This window comes from Xenopus laevis, chromosome 8L (assembly GCF_017654675.1).
Source record: "Xenopus laevis strain J_2021 chromosome 8L, Xenopus_laevis_v10.1, whole genome shotgun sequence".
NCBI classification, from domain to species: domain Eukaryota; kingdom Metazoa; phylum Chordata; class Amphibia; order Anura; family Pipidae; genus Xenopus; species Xenopus laevis.
In genome coordinates this window covers 17,006,824-17,024,362 of record NC_054385.1, presented here as the reverse complement: position 1 = coordinate 17,024,362, position 17,539 = coordinate 17,006,824, and the positions used below count along the sequence as shown (strand labels likewise).

Below are 17,539 nucleotides of genomic sequence, written 5' to 3'. Positions count from 1 at the left end.
CTTTGTAACAAGTCGCACACTACAGTCACTTCTGCTCCTCAGTTTATATTTCACTCAGAACACAGAAACACGCCACGCCCTCGGCTTCCTATTATCCATCCTGCTTCCCCATTGGTTGGAAATATAAGAGGAGGCGTCCCCAGCCGAGTTGTCCCCAATCCCTGTCCCTCCCAGAACCGTGACAGGCTCCTTGCGCACTGCGCCGTAGGTTCTGCCTGTCGCGCAAAGCCTGCCGGTAGTTGTAGTTTCTATTCATCGTATTTGGCTGCTGTGCAGAATGCAAAAAACTACAACACCCATTAGCCCCCGGGTGGGTGCGCGGCTCCTTGACCATGGCGCTGTGTATGTAAGGGAAATAGAGCAAGATAAGGAACCCGGAGGGATACTGGGACACCGGAGACCATGGGCTCCAGGCTGAAGTAAGTGCCAGCGTTAATGTGTCCCCATGTTTGTATAGAGAGCCATGTGCTTCAAGGGCATATAAACACTGATACACTCACAAACACTTGTATTTAAGGAATGTGCAGCGGTGTATGCCTGAAATTAAAGCGATCCTGTCATCAGAAAACATGTTTTTTCCCAAAACACATCAGTTAATAGTGCTACTCCAGCAGAATTCTGCACTGAAATCCATTTCTCAAAAGAGCAAACAGATTTTTTTATATTCAATTTTGAAATCTGACATGGGGCTAGACATATTGTCAATTTCCCAGCTGCCCCTGGTCATGTGACTTGTGCCTGCACTTTAGGAGAGAAATGCTTTCTGGCAGGCTGCTGTTTTTCCTTCTCAATATAACTGAAGAAGTCTCAGTGGGACATGGGTTTTTACTATTGAGTGTTGTTCTTAGATCTATCAGGCAGCTGTTATCTTGTGTTAGGGAGCTGTTATCTGGTTACCTTCCCATTGTTCTTTTGTTTGGCTGCTTGGGGGGGGGGGGGGTTGGTAACACTCCAACTTGCAGTACTGCAGTAAAGAGTGATTGAAGTTTATCAGAGCACATGACTTGGGGCAGCTGGCAAATTGACAATATGTCTAGCCCCATGTCAGATTTCAAATTTGAATATAAAAAAAGTCTGTTTGCTCTTTTGAGAAATGGATTTCAATGCTGGAGCAGCACTATTAACTGATTCATTTTGAATTTTTTTTTTTCCCATTACAGTATCCCTTAAAGTGTCTGAATGACGTATAATTATATACTGTGCCCAAGAATTACATTACAGGTGGAATAACCCAGTTGTTTCACTTAACCCTTCACAATATTTACTCATAAATATCTTTTTTTGTTGTTGTATCCTTTTAGCTGTTATTGGAGCTTTTTTATTTTATTTAAAAGGACCTCAGTGTAGAGGGGGTTCCATATCATTCCCACTGGCTGCTGGGGCAATTGGGAAAAAGCTCCAATCAGGCGGCCCAATTGCCTTTGGGAATTTGAGTTGCTACCTGTTCTTAAAGTGATACCGACACTAAAAAAACAACTTTTTAAAGGGGTTGTTCACCTTTGAGCTAACTTTTAGTATGACGCAGAGAGTGTTATTCCGAGACAATTCTCCATTGGTTTTCATTTTTTATTATTTAAGGTTTTTGAGTTATTTAGCTTTTTATTCTTCCATCTGCATTCTGGTAGCTAGTGTCCAAATTCCCCTAGCAACCATACATTGACTTGAATAAGAGACTGGAATATGAACAGGAGTGGGCCTGCATAAAAGACGAGTAATAAAAAGTAGCAATAGCAATACACGTGTTGCCTTACAGAGCATTTTTTTTTTTGTTTTTTTAGAAGGGGTCAGCGACGCCCATTTGAAAGCTGCAAAGAGTCAGAAGAAAAAGGCAAATAACTATAAAACTAAAACTAAAATAAAATAATTAATGAAAACCAATTGAAAGGTTGCTTAGAATTGGCTTTTCTATAACATACTAAACTATACTTCTAATATCCTCATATTTTACAACTGGGGGTACTTTATTTATTATAATACACAAATTTCAATGAGTCATGTGACTGAAATGACATCAGAACTCACCATTTATAACTGATGACATCAGAACTCACCGTTTATAAGGATATAATTTACAAGATATTCATGGCTTTTGTGTATTATATTGATTTATGAGAGAATTTATTGTATAGTGTTGTATTTCAGAAACAACTATTTCTTACGTAACCTCAAAGGGGTTGTTCAACTTCCAAGCACTTTTTTCAGTTCAGTTGTTTTCAGATTGTTCCCCAGAAATAAAGAACTTTTTCAGTTACTTTCCATTATTTATTTTTTTACTGTTTTTCCAAAATCTAACTTTAAAATTGAATGTTCGTGTCTCTGCTGTTTGAGTCTGGCAGCTCAGTAATTCAGGCGCAGATTCTGAACTGTTACAATTTTGCAACATTTAGTTGATACATTTCTCAGCAGCATCTTTAGAGTATCAGCAACTATTGTATCAATTCTAACAGCTGCCTTTGATGAAACTCAGAGCTTCTGCTCAGCAGGGACAAACATAAGAAATGTATCAACTAAATGTATCAATTTAGAACAGTTCACAGGGTCGGCGTCCTCCCCTCCCAGGGTTGCTTTAGAAAGTGAAAAATTACACTTTATACATCAATATTAGAAAAACAGTGACACATATATAATAGAAAGTCATTGGAAAAAGTCGTTATTTCTGGTGATCTATCTGAAAACAACTAGAAGGTAAACAACCCCTTTAACATCATAAATATCTCAATGAAAAGAATGAAACAGGAGGGTGATTTAAACAAGCTGTTTGCTGACTGTGTCTTGAGCAGGGGCGGATAGGCTACCCTAGACTATAGCCTAGGGGCCCATTCGTGGTAGGGGCCCATGGGTTTTTTATTGAAATTTTTTTAATTAAAAAAAATTCACCGGCGGGTCCAGGGTCTGCCCCCCCCCCAGGCTTGCTGTCTGGGAGACAATTAAGGCAAGGCACTGAAGGCAGGCAGGTGTATGTGCGTCACAGTGCAGAGCGTGGTCTCTCTGAGTGTGCACAGTGCCGGGCTGACTGTCTTGGTTGGAATTGCGCTCACCATTGACGTCAGTGGTGTGCGCTGAAGCAGACCCGCGGCTTAAGAGAGTTGAGCGCGCTCTCGTACACACGAGGTCCTGCCTAACTGCTGGCTAAAAAGCAAGGCACGGGCGGGGGAGCACCCCCGGTCCAGCAACAGTCAGTGGGCAGAGAATTTTTTTTTATATATATGTCAAGCCAGCCAGGCCACTGAGAGTGAGAGTAGTGGCCATTCACAGGGGTCGGCCAGCAGCAGGAGTAAATAAAGCAGCAGCACTCCGGTATATGTGAAAAACTTGCAAACTTTTACTTCAATGCAATAGGCAACGTTTCGGGCTACGCAGGCCCTTTGTCAAGCCATCAAGAATGGCTTGACAAAGGGCCTGCGTAGCCCGAAACATTGCCTATTGCATTGAAGTAAAAGTTTGCAAGTTTTTCACATATACCGGAGTGCTGCTGCTTTATTTACTACATGTACACGTTGCCCTGGCAGGGGGTACGGCGTGCACCCGGGGCTGCAAAGAGCTTAATCCGCTTTTGAAGCACACCTTATCTACAATTACTGGCCAGCAGCAGGAGGCAACCGGCTGGGCCCAGCAGAAGCTGTAGAGCCAGCCTGTGCCTGAAACAGTCTGTCTAAATAACTTTTTATCAGAGTGCTACTGGTTTTGTGTGTGAAATAATTTTTGTAAAAGTTAACCGCCGCGTAAATACGCTATGTGCCATTGCCCAAGCTTGAAACTGCTAGCGTATTTACACGGTGATTGTCTTTTTTTTTAAAAAAAGCATGGCGCGTACTGTGCCGAAATAAAGCCCTACCCTAGAAGGGGGCCCTGTGCAAAGTGTAGCCTAGGGGCCTCACATGTCATTAATCCACCACTGGTCTTGAGCTCTACTGATCCCCAGCTAAAGTTCTACCCGATCTACCTTTTGGGCACCCCTGGTTTAGTACTTTGAAGGAAAATTCATTTTAATCCCTGTGTGTCGATTCTGCTTTGCATTCAAGGGAAATATACATTAGTTAAAGCAGAAGGAAAGGTTCAATCATGGGGGGGTGGGGGGGTGGCCACCTTGTCAATTCAGTACAATTCACCAGCTTGCTGTATAATGCTAGGGCCATTGCTTGTATCACAAACGTATTGGCAATGTAATCGCCAGTAAATTTTTACTGCTCCCTGTTTCCTAAAATCCCTGTAGCGCTCACTTTTCAGACCCGCTCTTCATAACCAGCTGTTATCCATGTACCCTGACCTGCCCATTTTTTATGGAAAGCCATACCGGATGATGTTGTGATGGCTACTTCTGTTAATGCCTTTAAATGGGTTGTTCACCTTCCAACACTTTTTTTTCAGTTGGTTTTAGATAGTTCACCAGAAATAAAGAATTTTTCCAATTACTTTCTATTTTCTACTCGTGACCGTTTTTCTAATATTGAAGTGTAAAGTCTTAATTTTTTCCCTTTTCTGAAGCAGCTCTGGGAGGGTAGGGTCGCTGACTCTTTGACTGTTCTAAATTGTTACAGTCGATACATTTGTTATCTTTGGTCTTGCTGAGCAGAATCCCCAAATTTCATTACAGGCAGCTGTTATAATTGATACAATAGTTGCTAATACTCCAGAGATACTGCTGAGAAATGTATCAACTAAATGTTGCAAAATTATAACAATTTGCACCTAAATTACTGAGCTGCCAGATGGAAGCACTAGAGACATGGGCAGCGACAGATAGGGGCATAATAAAGGATATGTATATATATTGTTTCGTTTTTGTTATATGAACACATTAAAATTAGCATTAAGAACTTGCAATAGGCTTATAAAAGGCTTAAAATTTATGTCCAGCACCCCTTAAAATAATGGACCATCCCAATGCCTATTCTACTGCTCAGAGCAGCAGTTTGGTTTAGCTCTGCCCCTTCCCTCTGAGAGAAGCTTCCTGCTCTTCAACTGTGTGAGAAATGAGAGAATCACAGTAGAGGATCTTCTCCTGATGAAGCAGCTTCTTTCCCAGGGCATATGAGTGTGAATGTCAGTGTTCCTGTCCTGTATCTCCCTCATTGTTTGTTTTTAGAGTCTCTTATCTTTTAACCGTTCTGCCACTTTGGGAACAAAGCAGCTTTCCTCTAGATTGAAATAGAATGTATAAACATAGTTTCTATACTAGTGACTCTTCCTGCTGTTGTTTCTCTACTTTATGTTCCTCCATTTTATATTTTTCAGGGGATATGTATAGAATAAAAAATATGTAAAGACAGGGAAATGTATTATGCATTGGTGGGACCACAAAAATGGTAAAACTTAAAATTAGGGTCTGTAAAATGGAGGCATCCGGCTGTAACTTGTAACTAGAACTCTAGAGGGAATAACATTCTGGAAGCCACTGGCTAATATTTGTGCTAAGAAAAGACCAAGTGCTGTCCTGGCAAACAAGGAGTTTGTGTCACTAACTTAATGGCAATGCTGTATATGTGCAACAGTAACTACTTTATATAGTTATAGAAAAGCTGTTGTTAGGTTTGAGTGGAAACCAAAATATGGGTACAAGTAATTAATAAAGCTATTGGTATATATAATTTATTTGAATGTATGATGGTCTTTTTTTCAACCAAGCTTAACGATGTAACTCTGTAACTATGTGACATTTGGCACCTCTCCAGTTATTAAACCTGTCCTTCTCCTTTAAATTGAAATTCTCCTTGCGCCGAAAGTGTGAAAGGAGTGTTTATTTGGCTGTTTGTACAGTAGTCTCTGCAATCTGGTAACAATGGAGCAGAACCTGTATCACTGTGTCCAGAAACAATGTAGCACATGCAAACTGACTTGTTAAATTTTTTTTTTTTTTTTTTTTAAAAGTCAGTAAGGAATAAACAAATAGTGATTTCAGTTGCCATTATATTTATATTTAACTTTAAGGAACCAGTAACATGATTTTTTTTTATTTTTAAAAATTTGTTTGTACATAACAAAAAAAACAAAAAACACCAAGACACATTTAACTTTAATGAGAAATAACTTAGCGATACTTCGTTTGTGCTCCTCTTCAGAAAAGGCGACAGGGCGACGATCTATTGTGCAACGCTCGATTTCTCCTCCCTGCCATCTATAGGCAGGAAAAATCAAGCGTCGCACGATGGATCGTCGCATTTTCTGAATAGGAACGCAAGCGGAGTATCAGTTATTTCTTATTAAAAACTTTGTGAATTAAAAGTTAAATGTGTCCTGGTGTTTTTTTTGGTTATGTACAAACAATTTTTTTTAAAGGGATACTGTCATTTTTTCAAAATGCTTCAGTTAATAGTGCTGCTCCAGCAGAATTCTGCACTGAAATCCATTTCTCAAAAGAGCAAACAGATTTTTTTATATTCAATTTTGAAATCTGACATGGGGCTGTTAGTTTCCCAGCTGCCCCAGTCATGTGACTTGTGCTCAGATAAACTTTATTCACTCTTTACTGCTGTACTGCAAGTTGGAGTGATATCACCCCCCCCCCCCGTCCAGCAGCCAAACAAAAGAACAATGGGAAGTTAACCAGATAACAGCTCCCTAACACAAGATAACAGCTGGCTGGTAGATCTAAGAACAACACTCAATAGTAAAAGCCAAGTCCCACTGAGACTGATTCCGTTACATTAAGTAGGAAAAATAACAGCCTGCCAGAAAGTAGTTCCATCCTAAAGTGCAGGCACAAGTCACATGACTGGGGCAGCTGGGAAACTGACAAAATGTCTAGCCCCATGTCAGTTTTCACAATTGAATATAAAAAAAATCTGTTTGCTCTTTTGAGAATTGAATTTCAGTACAGAATTCTGCTGGAGCAGCACTATTAACTGATGTGTTTTGACAAAAAAAACATGTTTTCCCATGACAGTATCCCTTTAAAAAATGTTTTTACGTTACTGGTAGTAGCCTGATGCATTCTTTTCTTTAATATCCTGAAAGTGCAGCCTATCATAGACATAACTGTAAATGATCTGATAGTGTTAGTTCCTAGTAGTCTAGAAAATAAAACCCATCACTGACAGGTGGTGATATGAGGGCTTGTCAAGCAGTTTACATTGAAACCTGAATTATCATCAGATACCATGGCTCTTAATGAAGGAGTATTGAAAAGTTGCTTAGATTCACGTTTTCCTTAATAAAGCAAACAACTGTTTCTGGGTGATCATTTACTGTAATGTATAGATTTCACTCCAACGAAGATAGAGAATGTACGAAGGTTAATGCAGATGCACTGAAAAAAATACTTGGTGTCCATAGCTGAAGACTAAATGAATGTATGCAGAAAAACAAGTTTGTGTTAACAGAAAAATTAAATTATATATTAACAGAGGTTGCTAGGGAGGATGCCTAGTTAACCTTTCATCTTACTAGCCATTGTTGTACACTGCACATTTTGGCTTTAAAGAGGTTGTTCACCTTCAAGTTAACTTTGAGTATGCTACAGAATGGCCAATTATAAGCAACTTTTCATCTTTTTAATAGTTTTTGAATTATTTGCCTTCTTCTGACTCTCCCCAGCTTTTAAATGGGGGTCACCGACCCCATCTAATAAACAAATGCTCTGTAAGGCTACAAATATATTTTTATTGCTACTATTTATTACTTCGCTTTCTATTCAGGCCCTCTTATTTATATTCCAGTCTCTCATTTAAATCAATTTATGGTTGCTAGGGTAAATTGGACTCTAGAAACCGCAAATTCGGAACTGGAGAGCTGTTGAATAAAACGCTAAATAACTCAAAAGCCACAAATAATAAAACATGAAAACCAATTGCAAATTGTCTCTCTACATCGAACTAAAAGTTAATTTAAATGTGAACAATTTAAAGGTAAATTTCAGTATGTTATAGAATGGCTAGTTTAAAGCAACTTTTCAGTCGGCCTTCATTTACTCTTTTATAGTTTTTATATTATTTACCTTCGTCTGACTCTTTTCAGCTTTGAAATTGGGGTCTCTGACCCCATTTAAAAATAAATGCTCTGTGAGGCCAAAATTTACTGTTATTGCTGCTTTTTCTTTTCATCTTTCCCTGGACCTGTGCCCAGATGCCCAAGTAAATTCAATCTCTATGTTTATTCCGTGGTCTGAATAGTCCTACTCCTATTCATATTCCAGTCGCTTATTCAAATCAGCGCATGGTTGCTTGGGTATTATGGACCCTAGCAACCTCATTGCTGAAATTGCAAACTGGAGAGCTGCGGAATAAAAAGCTTAATAACTGAAAAACCACAAATAATAAAAAAATGAAAACCAATTGCAGATTGTCTCAAAATATCACTCACTACCAAAAGTTAAAGGGATACTGTCATAGGAATTTTTTTTCAAAATGAATCAGTTAATAGTGCTGCTCCAGCAGAATTCTGCACTGAAATCCGTTTCTCAAAAGAGCAAAATGATTTTTTTATATTCAATTTTGAAATCTGACATGGGGCTAGACATATTCTCAATTTCCCAGCTTCCCCAAGTCATGTGCTCTGATAAACTTCAATCACTCTTTACTGCTGTACTGCAAGTTGGAGTGATATCACCCCCTCCCTTTTCCCCCCCAGCAGCCAAACAAAAGAACAATGGGAAGGTAACGAGATAGCAGCTCCCTAACACAAGATAACAACTGCCCTGGTAGATCTAAGAACAACACTCAATAGTAAAAACCCATGTCTCACTGAGACACATTCAGTTACATTGAGAAGGAAAAACAGCAGCCTGCAATAAAGCATTTCTCTCCTAAAGTGCAGGCACAAGTCACATGACCAGGGGCAGCTGGGAAATTGACAAAATGTCTAGCCCCATGTCAGATTTCAAAATTGAATATAAAAAAATCTGTTTGCTCTTTTGAGAAATGGATTTCATTGCAGAATTCTGCTGGAGTAGCACTATTAACTGATGCGTTTTGAAAAAAACATGTTTTCCGATGACAGGATCCCTTTAATTTAAAGGTGAACCACCCCTTTACTATTTAGCATTCACCTCTTCAAACCCAAGTTTAATCATTTGCAGACTGAGGACAAGGGCTAGGAAAGGCCAGCAAGAGTTAAAGTAGGAACACGAGAGATATAGTCAGCCCTGTTTATAAATTATTCATGGCTATTCGCCATGCCGCTGACTCATATTTTTCTATTAGTATTACCAGATGTAAATCTTGAAGACAAATTTGAACTTCAGGAAATCCACTTAGCATAAAACCTAAAACATTACAGTGTTTAAAAATATGGCTTGCACTTTATGCCGAGGAAAATGTAGCTGCTCATTGCCCTGTGCAAAGCTGCAGTGACTAAGGTTGCTGCAGCTAGACTTGCACTTGCGCATGCTTGTATACTAACGTTTTCCTGTTTTAGTAAACTGCACATATACAAGTCTAAGTCTAGAAAGAATAAGTAAGATGGGGTATGACGTTCTGCAGGCCAGTGCATTTTTTCCACAGCGGAATAAACATAGAGATTGAATTAACTTGGGTGCCTGACATAGGCACAGGTCCAGGGATGTATCCCTTTGATGCCAGTGCTGAAATGATGTGCTCAAAAACTTTACACTTTCTATTAGGCAACTACAAAGGAGAAGTGAAAATGTATAGTGACCATTTAAGGCAATTTAAGGCAATTCCATGCATTCTTGTCGTGGAAAATGAATAGCTGTGCGGGCAGACGACAAGCTTGCAGTTGCACCTCATTGATGTATATGGCAGTTAATATTATGTCAGATGGTAAGTGTGCCTATAATTGCTGTTCAATGGGGAGGGACTGAGCTTTTTGTAGCCTATGGACATGTAAATACATCTCCATTGACAGCACTCCAATTTTCATTAAAACCGCCATTATTGTTTGCAAAACTTTGCATAGCAGTATAGCAACATAGTGCAATGTTTCAAGTGGCACTCCACTCTTTATCAAGCATGGACAGCCCTGGTGTCAAATATAATTCTCAGGTGCTTTTGCCCTTGGCCTCCAGGTTTCCTTTTTACTTTTCTGTTCCACAGTTTGGTTGGTTCTTATTTTAGCTCATAACCAAATTTTAGTAATTATTGCCTAGTGCAGGGGCCCCCAACCACTGGGCCGTGTCCCAGAACCGGGCCGCGGACAGTCCTGAACTAAGCCGACGATCAATGAACGTGTTGCGCCGAATTTGATGCCGGCGCACCCAAATTGGATGCCGACCCCTCCATCCCCCTCCGACAACCTTCTCGACCCCTCCATGGCCCCCCCTCCGACCCCTCCTGACCCCCTCAGACCCCTCCCAACCCCCCCCCCCCCCGGTCCTTGAAAAAAATAAAATTTGGCTCTTTTTTGGTCCCCGGGCCAAAAAAGGTTGGGGACCCCAGGCCTATTGATCACACTGCTATACCTGTAGGGGCCGATTCACTAAGGGTCGAATATCGAGGGTTAATTAACCCTCGATATTCGACTAGAATTTAGCGCAGATAGTTAGATCGAACGATCGAAGGATAATTCCTTCCCTAGGACCTTCCCCAGAGGCTAACATTGACTTCGGTAGCTTTTAGATGGAGAACTAGGGGGTCGAAGTTTTTTTTAAAGAGACAGTACTTCGACTATCAAATGCTCGAATAGTCGAACGATTTTTTCTACGAATCCTTCGATTCAAAGTCATAGTCGAAGGTCGAAGTAGCCCAAAAAACTTCGAAATTCGAAGTTTTTTACCTTCGAATCCTTCACTCGAAGAATCGTAGTGTTAAATAGAGCAGCTAATAAGTGTGCATCCTATATATATATATTGCCATACCTCCCAACATTTTGGGAATAAAAAGAACGACAAAAAAGTTGCCGCGAGTTGCATGGGAATTTTTTTTGACCATGCCCATTTTCGTGGCTACACCCCCTAATAACCTTGTTCATTTTACAAAATCTCGCAGGTTATAAAAGTTTGAACATATTTCTGTGTTTCTTTTCAGTTATTACAGTTTTGCCAATGAAGGTGATTTGCCCTTAAAGCTGTGAGTCTAACTTTTCCCAAGGGAGCTGTTATCTTATATTGTTACAATTACGTATTTGCTTATCTAGATACATTTGAATTGTTACCAATGTATCTTATCTTCTGTTGTGGCTGTCAAAAGCCAATTAAGTTAGAAACTTTGTTTCTTTTTCTGGCTGTTCAGTGCGGAGAAAAACTGGACTTTACAGTACAAATGAGGGACTGCGGGTTGTCTTGTCAAAAGAGACCTTATTTTTCAGGTAATGCTCTTATGCCGGGAGGCTTTAGCATTTGAAATTATGACCAGAGGTAAATAGTTAGGGACCGCCATATGGGTTTTACCTTGACGTGGTATGGTGGCTTATCAATCTTATGATCATAATTTTGTAACTAAAAAACCCCCTGTCTTTGTAAATACATGCATCTGCATAGATTACTGATATGACAGGGGACCAGGGAATGTGCATTGATCAATTTTTCTTCTTTTTTTCTATGTCTGTAGTTAATTTGGCCAGATCAGTAGCACTTCCAATGTATTTTAGTACATTTTTATTTAGCCATGGAGTGCTCTCACAATTTTTCCTTTTTGTATCTTGTCAAAAGAGGGACTGTCCCTCTAAAAACGGCACAGTTGGGAGGTATGATTTTGTTCTTTTGCAGGGTTCTGCTGTCTGCTTTCTTAAAGGGATACTGTCATGGAAAAACAATCAATCAACTTAGATAATAATGCTGCTCCATTAGAATTCTGCACTGAAATCCATTTCTCAAAAGAGCAAACAGATTTTTTATATATTCAATTTTGAAATCTGACATGGGGCTAGACATATTGTCAATTTCCCAGCTGCCCCAGTCATGTGACTTGTGCCTGCACTTTAGGATGGAACTACTTTCTGGCAGGCTGTTATTTCTCCTACTTAATGTAATTGAATCAGTCTCAGTGGGACTTTGCTTTTACTTAAAGGGATACTGTCATGGAAAACATGTTTTTTTCATAACACACCAGTTAATAGTGCTACTCCAGCAGACTTCTGCACTGAAATCCATTTCTCAAAAGAGCAAACAGATTTTTTTATATTCAATTTTGATATCTGACATGGGGCTAGACATATTGTCAATTTCCCAGCTGCCCCTGGTCATGTGACTTGTGCCTGCACTTTAGGAGAGAAATACTTTCTGGCAGGCTGCTGTTTTTCCTTCTCAATGTAACGGAATGTGTCTCAGTGAGACATGGGTTTTTACTATTGAGTGTTGTTCTTAGATCTACCAGGCAGCTGTTATCTTGTGTTAGGGATCAGCTATCTGGTTACCTTCCCATTGTTCTTTTGTTTGGCTGCTGGGGGGGGAAGAAGGGAGGGGGTGATGTCACTCCAACTTGCAGTACAGCAGTAAAGAGTGATTGAAGTTTATCAGAGCACAAGTCGCATGACTGGGGCAGCTGGGAAACTGACAATATGTCTAGCCCCATGTCAGATTTCAAAATTGAAGATAACAAAATCTGTTTGCTCTTTTGAAAAATGGATTTCAGTGCAGAATTCTGCTTGAGAAGCACTATTAACTGATGCGTTCTGAAAAACACATGTTTTCCCATGACAGTATCCCTTTAAGGTACACAAAAGGGAACAGCCCAGCAGCTTGGGAACCCAGAGGCCCCATCAAGGGGATTTGTGGGTTGTGAAAGTGTTGGGGAATGCAGGGTTCATGCAGGGTGTGTGAGGGGTTTGCTAAATCATGGACAATATTTTGGCATAATTGTGGAGTAATTAGGGCAGATCAGGGAGACAGACAATTTTTTAATTTCAGTCTGTGGATTTAGATACATCTTTTTTTCTGGAAGTTCAGTGTCTGTTACTTTTTTTCAAAACATAAACTCAACTGAATAATGCTTCCTTTAATTTAGCCATGCATGGCCTGAGGTTGGGCAGTATGGTTGAATTTTGATCATATTGCCTGACCATCTGTATAAGTATGGCAACTTAGGGGCTGTTTGGGCAGATCATCTTGTCACCCATATCACATGGTATATGTAAACAGTATATGTAAACAAGCATAGGTGTTTTTTAATGCTCACAAGACACATTGCACACAGAGCAGAGTTCATCCTATTTTTGTCCAAAAACATGCCTTCATACAAAATATGAATAAAAATTTCTTGTGTTGTTGGTTTCGCAAGATTCCCATAAGCACTGAATGGGGGGAGACATTTTGTCATTCAAAAATTTTGTGTGCAACTGGTTGGAAGAAGAACTCTCCTTATTACTTTAGGCCGCTGCTCCTCATTATACTAGTGAGTGACAAGCTTGCATTTGAATACACATAGAGCGGTTACAGGAAGACCTTGGTGCCAAAACTCTTGCTTGAGTGTCTTTGCTCTGAAAATTACAAGTTACTTTACTTTGTACATTCAGTTGCAGGTTTGCTATTTTCTAGTACAGTTATTGGACCTGTTATCCATAATGCTTTCGGATAAGGGATCTTTCTGTAATGGATCTCCATGCCTTAAAGGAGAAGTCAACCTGTAGGGGGAAAAAACCCTTTTTTTCCGAAACTTCATGACTTTCGGCACATGCGCAGAAGATCCTTACCAGTAAATGCCTCGTACTGCGCATGCGCCAAAAACGCTGGTCAAAGCAGGAGGAAGACCGATCGGGAGAAGATGGCGCCTGTGAACTCCGCAGCAGAGGACTTGCGCCGAGGGGTGAGTAACAAGTTAGGGCCATTTGCCAGGTGGGGCAGGTAGGCCGGGGGGGGGGAAGAGAACCTACACAGGGGAGGGGGGAGGGTTTTTTCCCCGTACAGGTTGACTTCTCCTTTAAATCTGCTAAAAATCATGTAAACCTTAAATAAACCCAATAGGATTGTTTTGTCCACCTACAAAAAATAAATAATTTTTAAAAATATGAATTGATTAAAATAGAGTCTACGGGAGATGCCTTCCTGTAATTTGGTGCATGAACCTTTATATAGTATATGTACAAACCTGCATAAAAAGAAAAAATAGACTTCAGTAGAAGGATTGCCTGTGACACTGGGTGGTCATGAGTTTAAGATGCTGCTGGGTTCAGGACACTTTCGGAAGTTCTGGCATAGCACGGAGGTCTGTGAACTTTCTCCTGTGGATTGTGTATTTCTTGTGACTAGCAACCAATAACAAAAATATCAACTGCTTACTCAGACACAACCTCTCCTATCCACACATGGAGTTTCTAATCTCCGTTATTTTTCTTTATCCAACATTCTTCTTTAGAGACTCACTCACTAGGAACCAACTGAGGTTAGCTGATACATTACATCCAGTCTTATTCACACATGGAACAAGGAATTTATTGGGTTGCTTAGTAATATGGGCAAGCTCTTCCCTCATTCCAATAACACATGAGAATCAATCAGATATTTATTACATTGTTTTAGCTGCAGTGCCTTTTAGTAAGGTGCGATTTATTAACATTCAAATTAAAGATTTTTATCACAAGTCTTTATGCTACAGATTTTTTCAGACATGTCGTAAAAACATTTTTAATGCATTTTGGAAAGTTGCTTAGAATTTGCTTTCATTATGAACCAGTTTGGGTGTGAAAGTGCCCTTTAAAGGAACAATTCAGTGTAAAAATAAAAACTGGGTAAATAGATAGGTTGTGCAAAATAAAAACGCTATGTGATCCATAAAGGCTGGAGTTTAACAGAACACTCGGCTTTTGAGCTCTTTAACTCTGAGTTAGTCAACGACTTTTTAAAGTAAAGGTTAAAAGTAAATAAGCTTTATCAGAAAGGTCTATATAAATATACCAGTAAACCCTCAAAACTCAAAATAAAGCTGCTCTGAGTCCTCTGTCAAAAGAAACACAGCATTTCTTTCCTTTTATTGTGTACACATGGGCTTCTGTATCAGACTTACTGTTTTCAGCATAAACCTCCAGGGCAGGGCTTGAGCATGCTCAGTTTGCTCCTCTCCCCCTCCCTCCTCCCATCCCTGCTGTAATCTGAGCTCAGAGCTTTATGTGAGACTTAGCCAGGAAGTGATGTCACACCAAGCTTAAATGGCAGCTGCTATCCTAAACAAACAGAGACAGTGTCTGGAGCTGTTTACGCAGGTATGGTAAAGCATTCTGCAGAATAAATATAGTGTTCTAATCTGTTGGCAATAAACTGGCTTGGACCTTTTCTTCTCCTTTAAAAGAGAATTCAGATTCAGGCATTGGAGTTCCACGCAGCCATCTTACGGGTCTTCGCTAAGCTCACCGGGCCAGAACCCCTCTCTAAATTTAAATCAAATTTGAAAAAAGAAAAATTTCCCGGCGCTGTGCAGCGCCACATGTGCGCCAAGCAACACTGTTGCGCATGCGCACCAAGTGGCTACCTTGCTGAGCCGGCACGTCACAGTGGGGGACGAGTGGCCGGAGGGGGGCCCTGGTCCCCCAGTCCGACTCTGGGAAGAAGAGACAATGAACCGGAAGATGGATGCAGTGAACTCCGATGCCTGAATCTGCGCCGAGGGGTAAGTAAAAAGTTAGGGGCATTTCCCGGGGGGGCAGTTAGGCTGGGGGGAGGAGGGTGGGGGCTCTACGTGGGGTGGGGATTTGGGTTTTTTTTGCTAAAGGGTTGGATTCTCCTTTAAGGGGGGCAACATGTGACATAACTGTTCAATGAGTTTGCAATTGATCCTTAGCATGCCGGTCACATTCAAAAGCAAACCGTTATTAAAGAATGGACAGAGTGCATTTTCTATTTTTCTTATGCTCATCTTCAACAAAGGTGTGTGTATAGTTTTACACTTTCCCTTTGATCAAATTTACACCACACTTCTAATCATTTTTAGTAGGGTGGTACACTGTTTATTATAATTCACACATTTCAATGAGTTATCAGTATATTTTATATCACATCAGTAACTTAGATCAGTAATTCCTGGGACACAAGTGACTTTATTAAAGGGATACTGTCATGGGAAAACATGTTTTTTTTTCTTCTTCAAAAAGCATTCGTTAATAGTGCTGCAGACTTTTGCACTGAAATCCATTTTTCAAAAGAGCAAACTGATTTTTTTTTTATAATTAATTTTGAAATCTGACATAGGGCTAGACATATTGTCAGTTTCCCAGGAGCCCCCAATCATGTGCTCTGATAAACTTCAGTCACCCTTTACTGCTGTACTGTGAGTTTGAGTGATATCACCCCGCTCCCTTCCCCCGCGCAGAACAACAGAACAATGGGACGGTAAACAGATAGAAGCTCCCTAACACAAGATAACAGCTCCCTAGTAGATCTAAGAACAGCAGTCAATAGTAAAAATCCAGGTCCCACTTCAACACCTTCAGTTACATTGAGTAGGAGAAACAAAAGCCTGTTGGAAAGCAGTTCCATCCTAAAGTCCTGGCTCTTTCTGAAAGCACGTGACCAGGCAAAATGACCTGAGATGCACCTACACACCAATATAACAACAATAAAAAATACACTTGGTTCAGGAATGAAATTTTTATATGGTAGAGGGAATTATTTGCAGTGTAATTTAGAAATAAAACAACACCATAAAAATCATGACAGAATCCCTTTAAGAACTTTTTTAATTAAGACTAATTTAAAGATTTAAAGCATTTCACTGTTGATAGGTACAATGGAAAAAGCAGTGTTACCCTATAAATACATTTTAAAATAAATTTTACCATGTAGACTGTTCTTTTGAAAATAACCATGTACATACAGTAAGTATTGTTTGATCATTTGGTGCACATGGATTTTAGGGAGCTTTCAATGTCAAGTAAATAATGGAGGATGATTAGAAACAGATTTTAATTTGGGCACAAAATATCAAAGCACCTGCCATGAATGTCTTGCATTTGCAAATGACTTGGCCATGGCCATGACAATTTTTGTTTTAATTTGAGTACAATCTTATCTAATAACTTAACAATCCAAATATGTATTTGAATGCCAAGATAATATTGTAATGTCCCTGTCTGTTTGTTCGTTCTTTTGTTACTTGTAAAAAATAACAGCAAAATATTTTAACAAAAGACACACAGTCCATAAAAATGATATTGATGCTTGGGCAGACACGATGATGTTCTGCTCGACTGCATTATAGATTTTAAGAGGTGCAGATTTGAACCTCTCAACTGCCAATCAAAGCCATCACCATGCGTTGCTATGTAGGTTGTTTCTCCCCTTTGAATTTTTACCATAAACATAAAATCTACACGCTTCTGTTTTTTCTGTTTCGATTCTACAATCTAAATTAATCTAGAGGTAATAAGAAGTAATTTCGACTGAAACATATAAAACTCATTTTGCCTGGCCTTTATATTAATTCATTAATTATTTATTTTATTTTTTCCCCCATATATAATAGTTTTTTTTTTTATCTTATGTCTTGCTTTTGATGCCAAAGTAAACCATGTTTTGAAAATAGCTATTAAGGGCCCCACAAAATCCAGTGACCTTGTTCACCTTATATCCTTACTTATATTGCTCAGTGTATTTATTCAATTCCACACTTACTATATATATTCAGAGAAATACAATTTAATATTTTTAAAGCAATTTTCTCTTTTTTAATTCTATTCCTTGCATGCTGTCCAAAACCTGTTTATGTTAAAGTGCTGAAAT

The 17,539-nt window shown here is 39.5% G+C and overlaps 1 protein-coding gene across 4 annotated transcripts in view; it reads left to right on the top strand.

Annotated features, from left to right (window-relative positions):
- Positions 1 to 238: 238 nt before the first annotated feature.
- dennd1a.L (DENN domain containing 1A L homeolog) overlaps positions 239 to 17,539 on the top strand; it is a 442,273-nt gene continuing 424,972 nt past the window's right edge. The window contains exon 1 of one of the 4 annotated variants that reach the window (XM_041572481.1): positions 239 to 419. In XM_041572481.1, coding sequence (XP_041428415.1) covers positions 403 to 419 — 17 coding nt within the window. In that variant the 5' untranslated portion in view covers positions 239 to 402. The remainder of the gene's footprint in view (positions 420 to 17,539) is intronic. The other 3 variants (XM_041572482.1, XM_041572483.1, XM_041572484.1) reach the window with 3 other exon arrangements.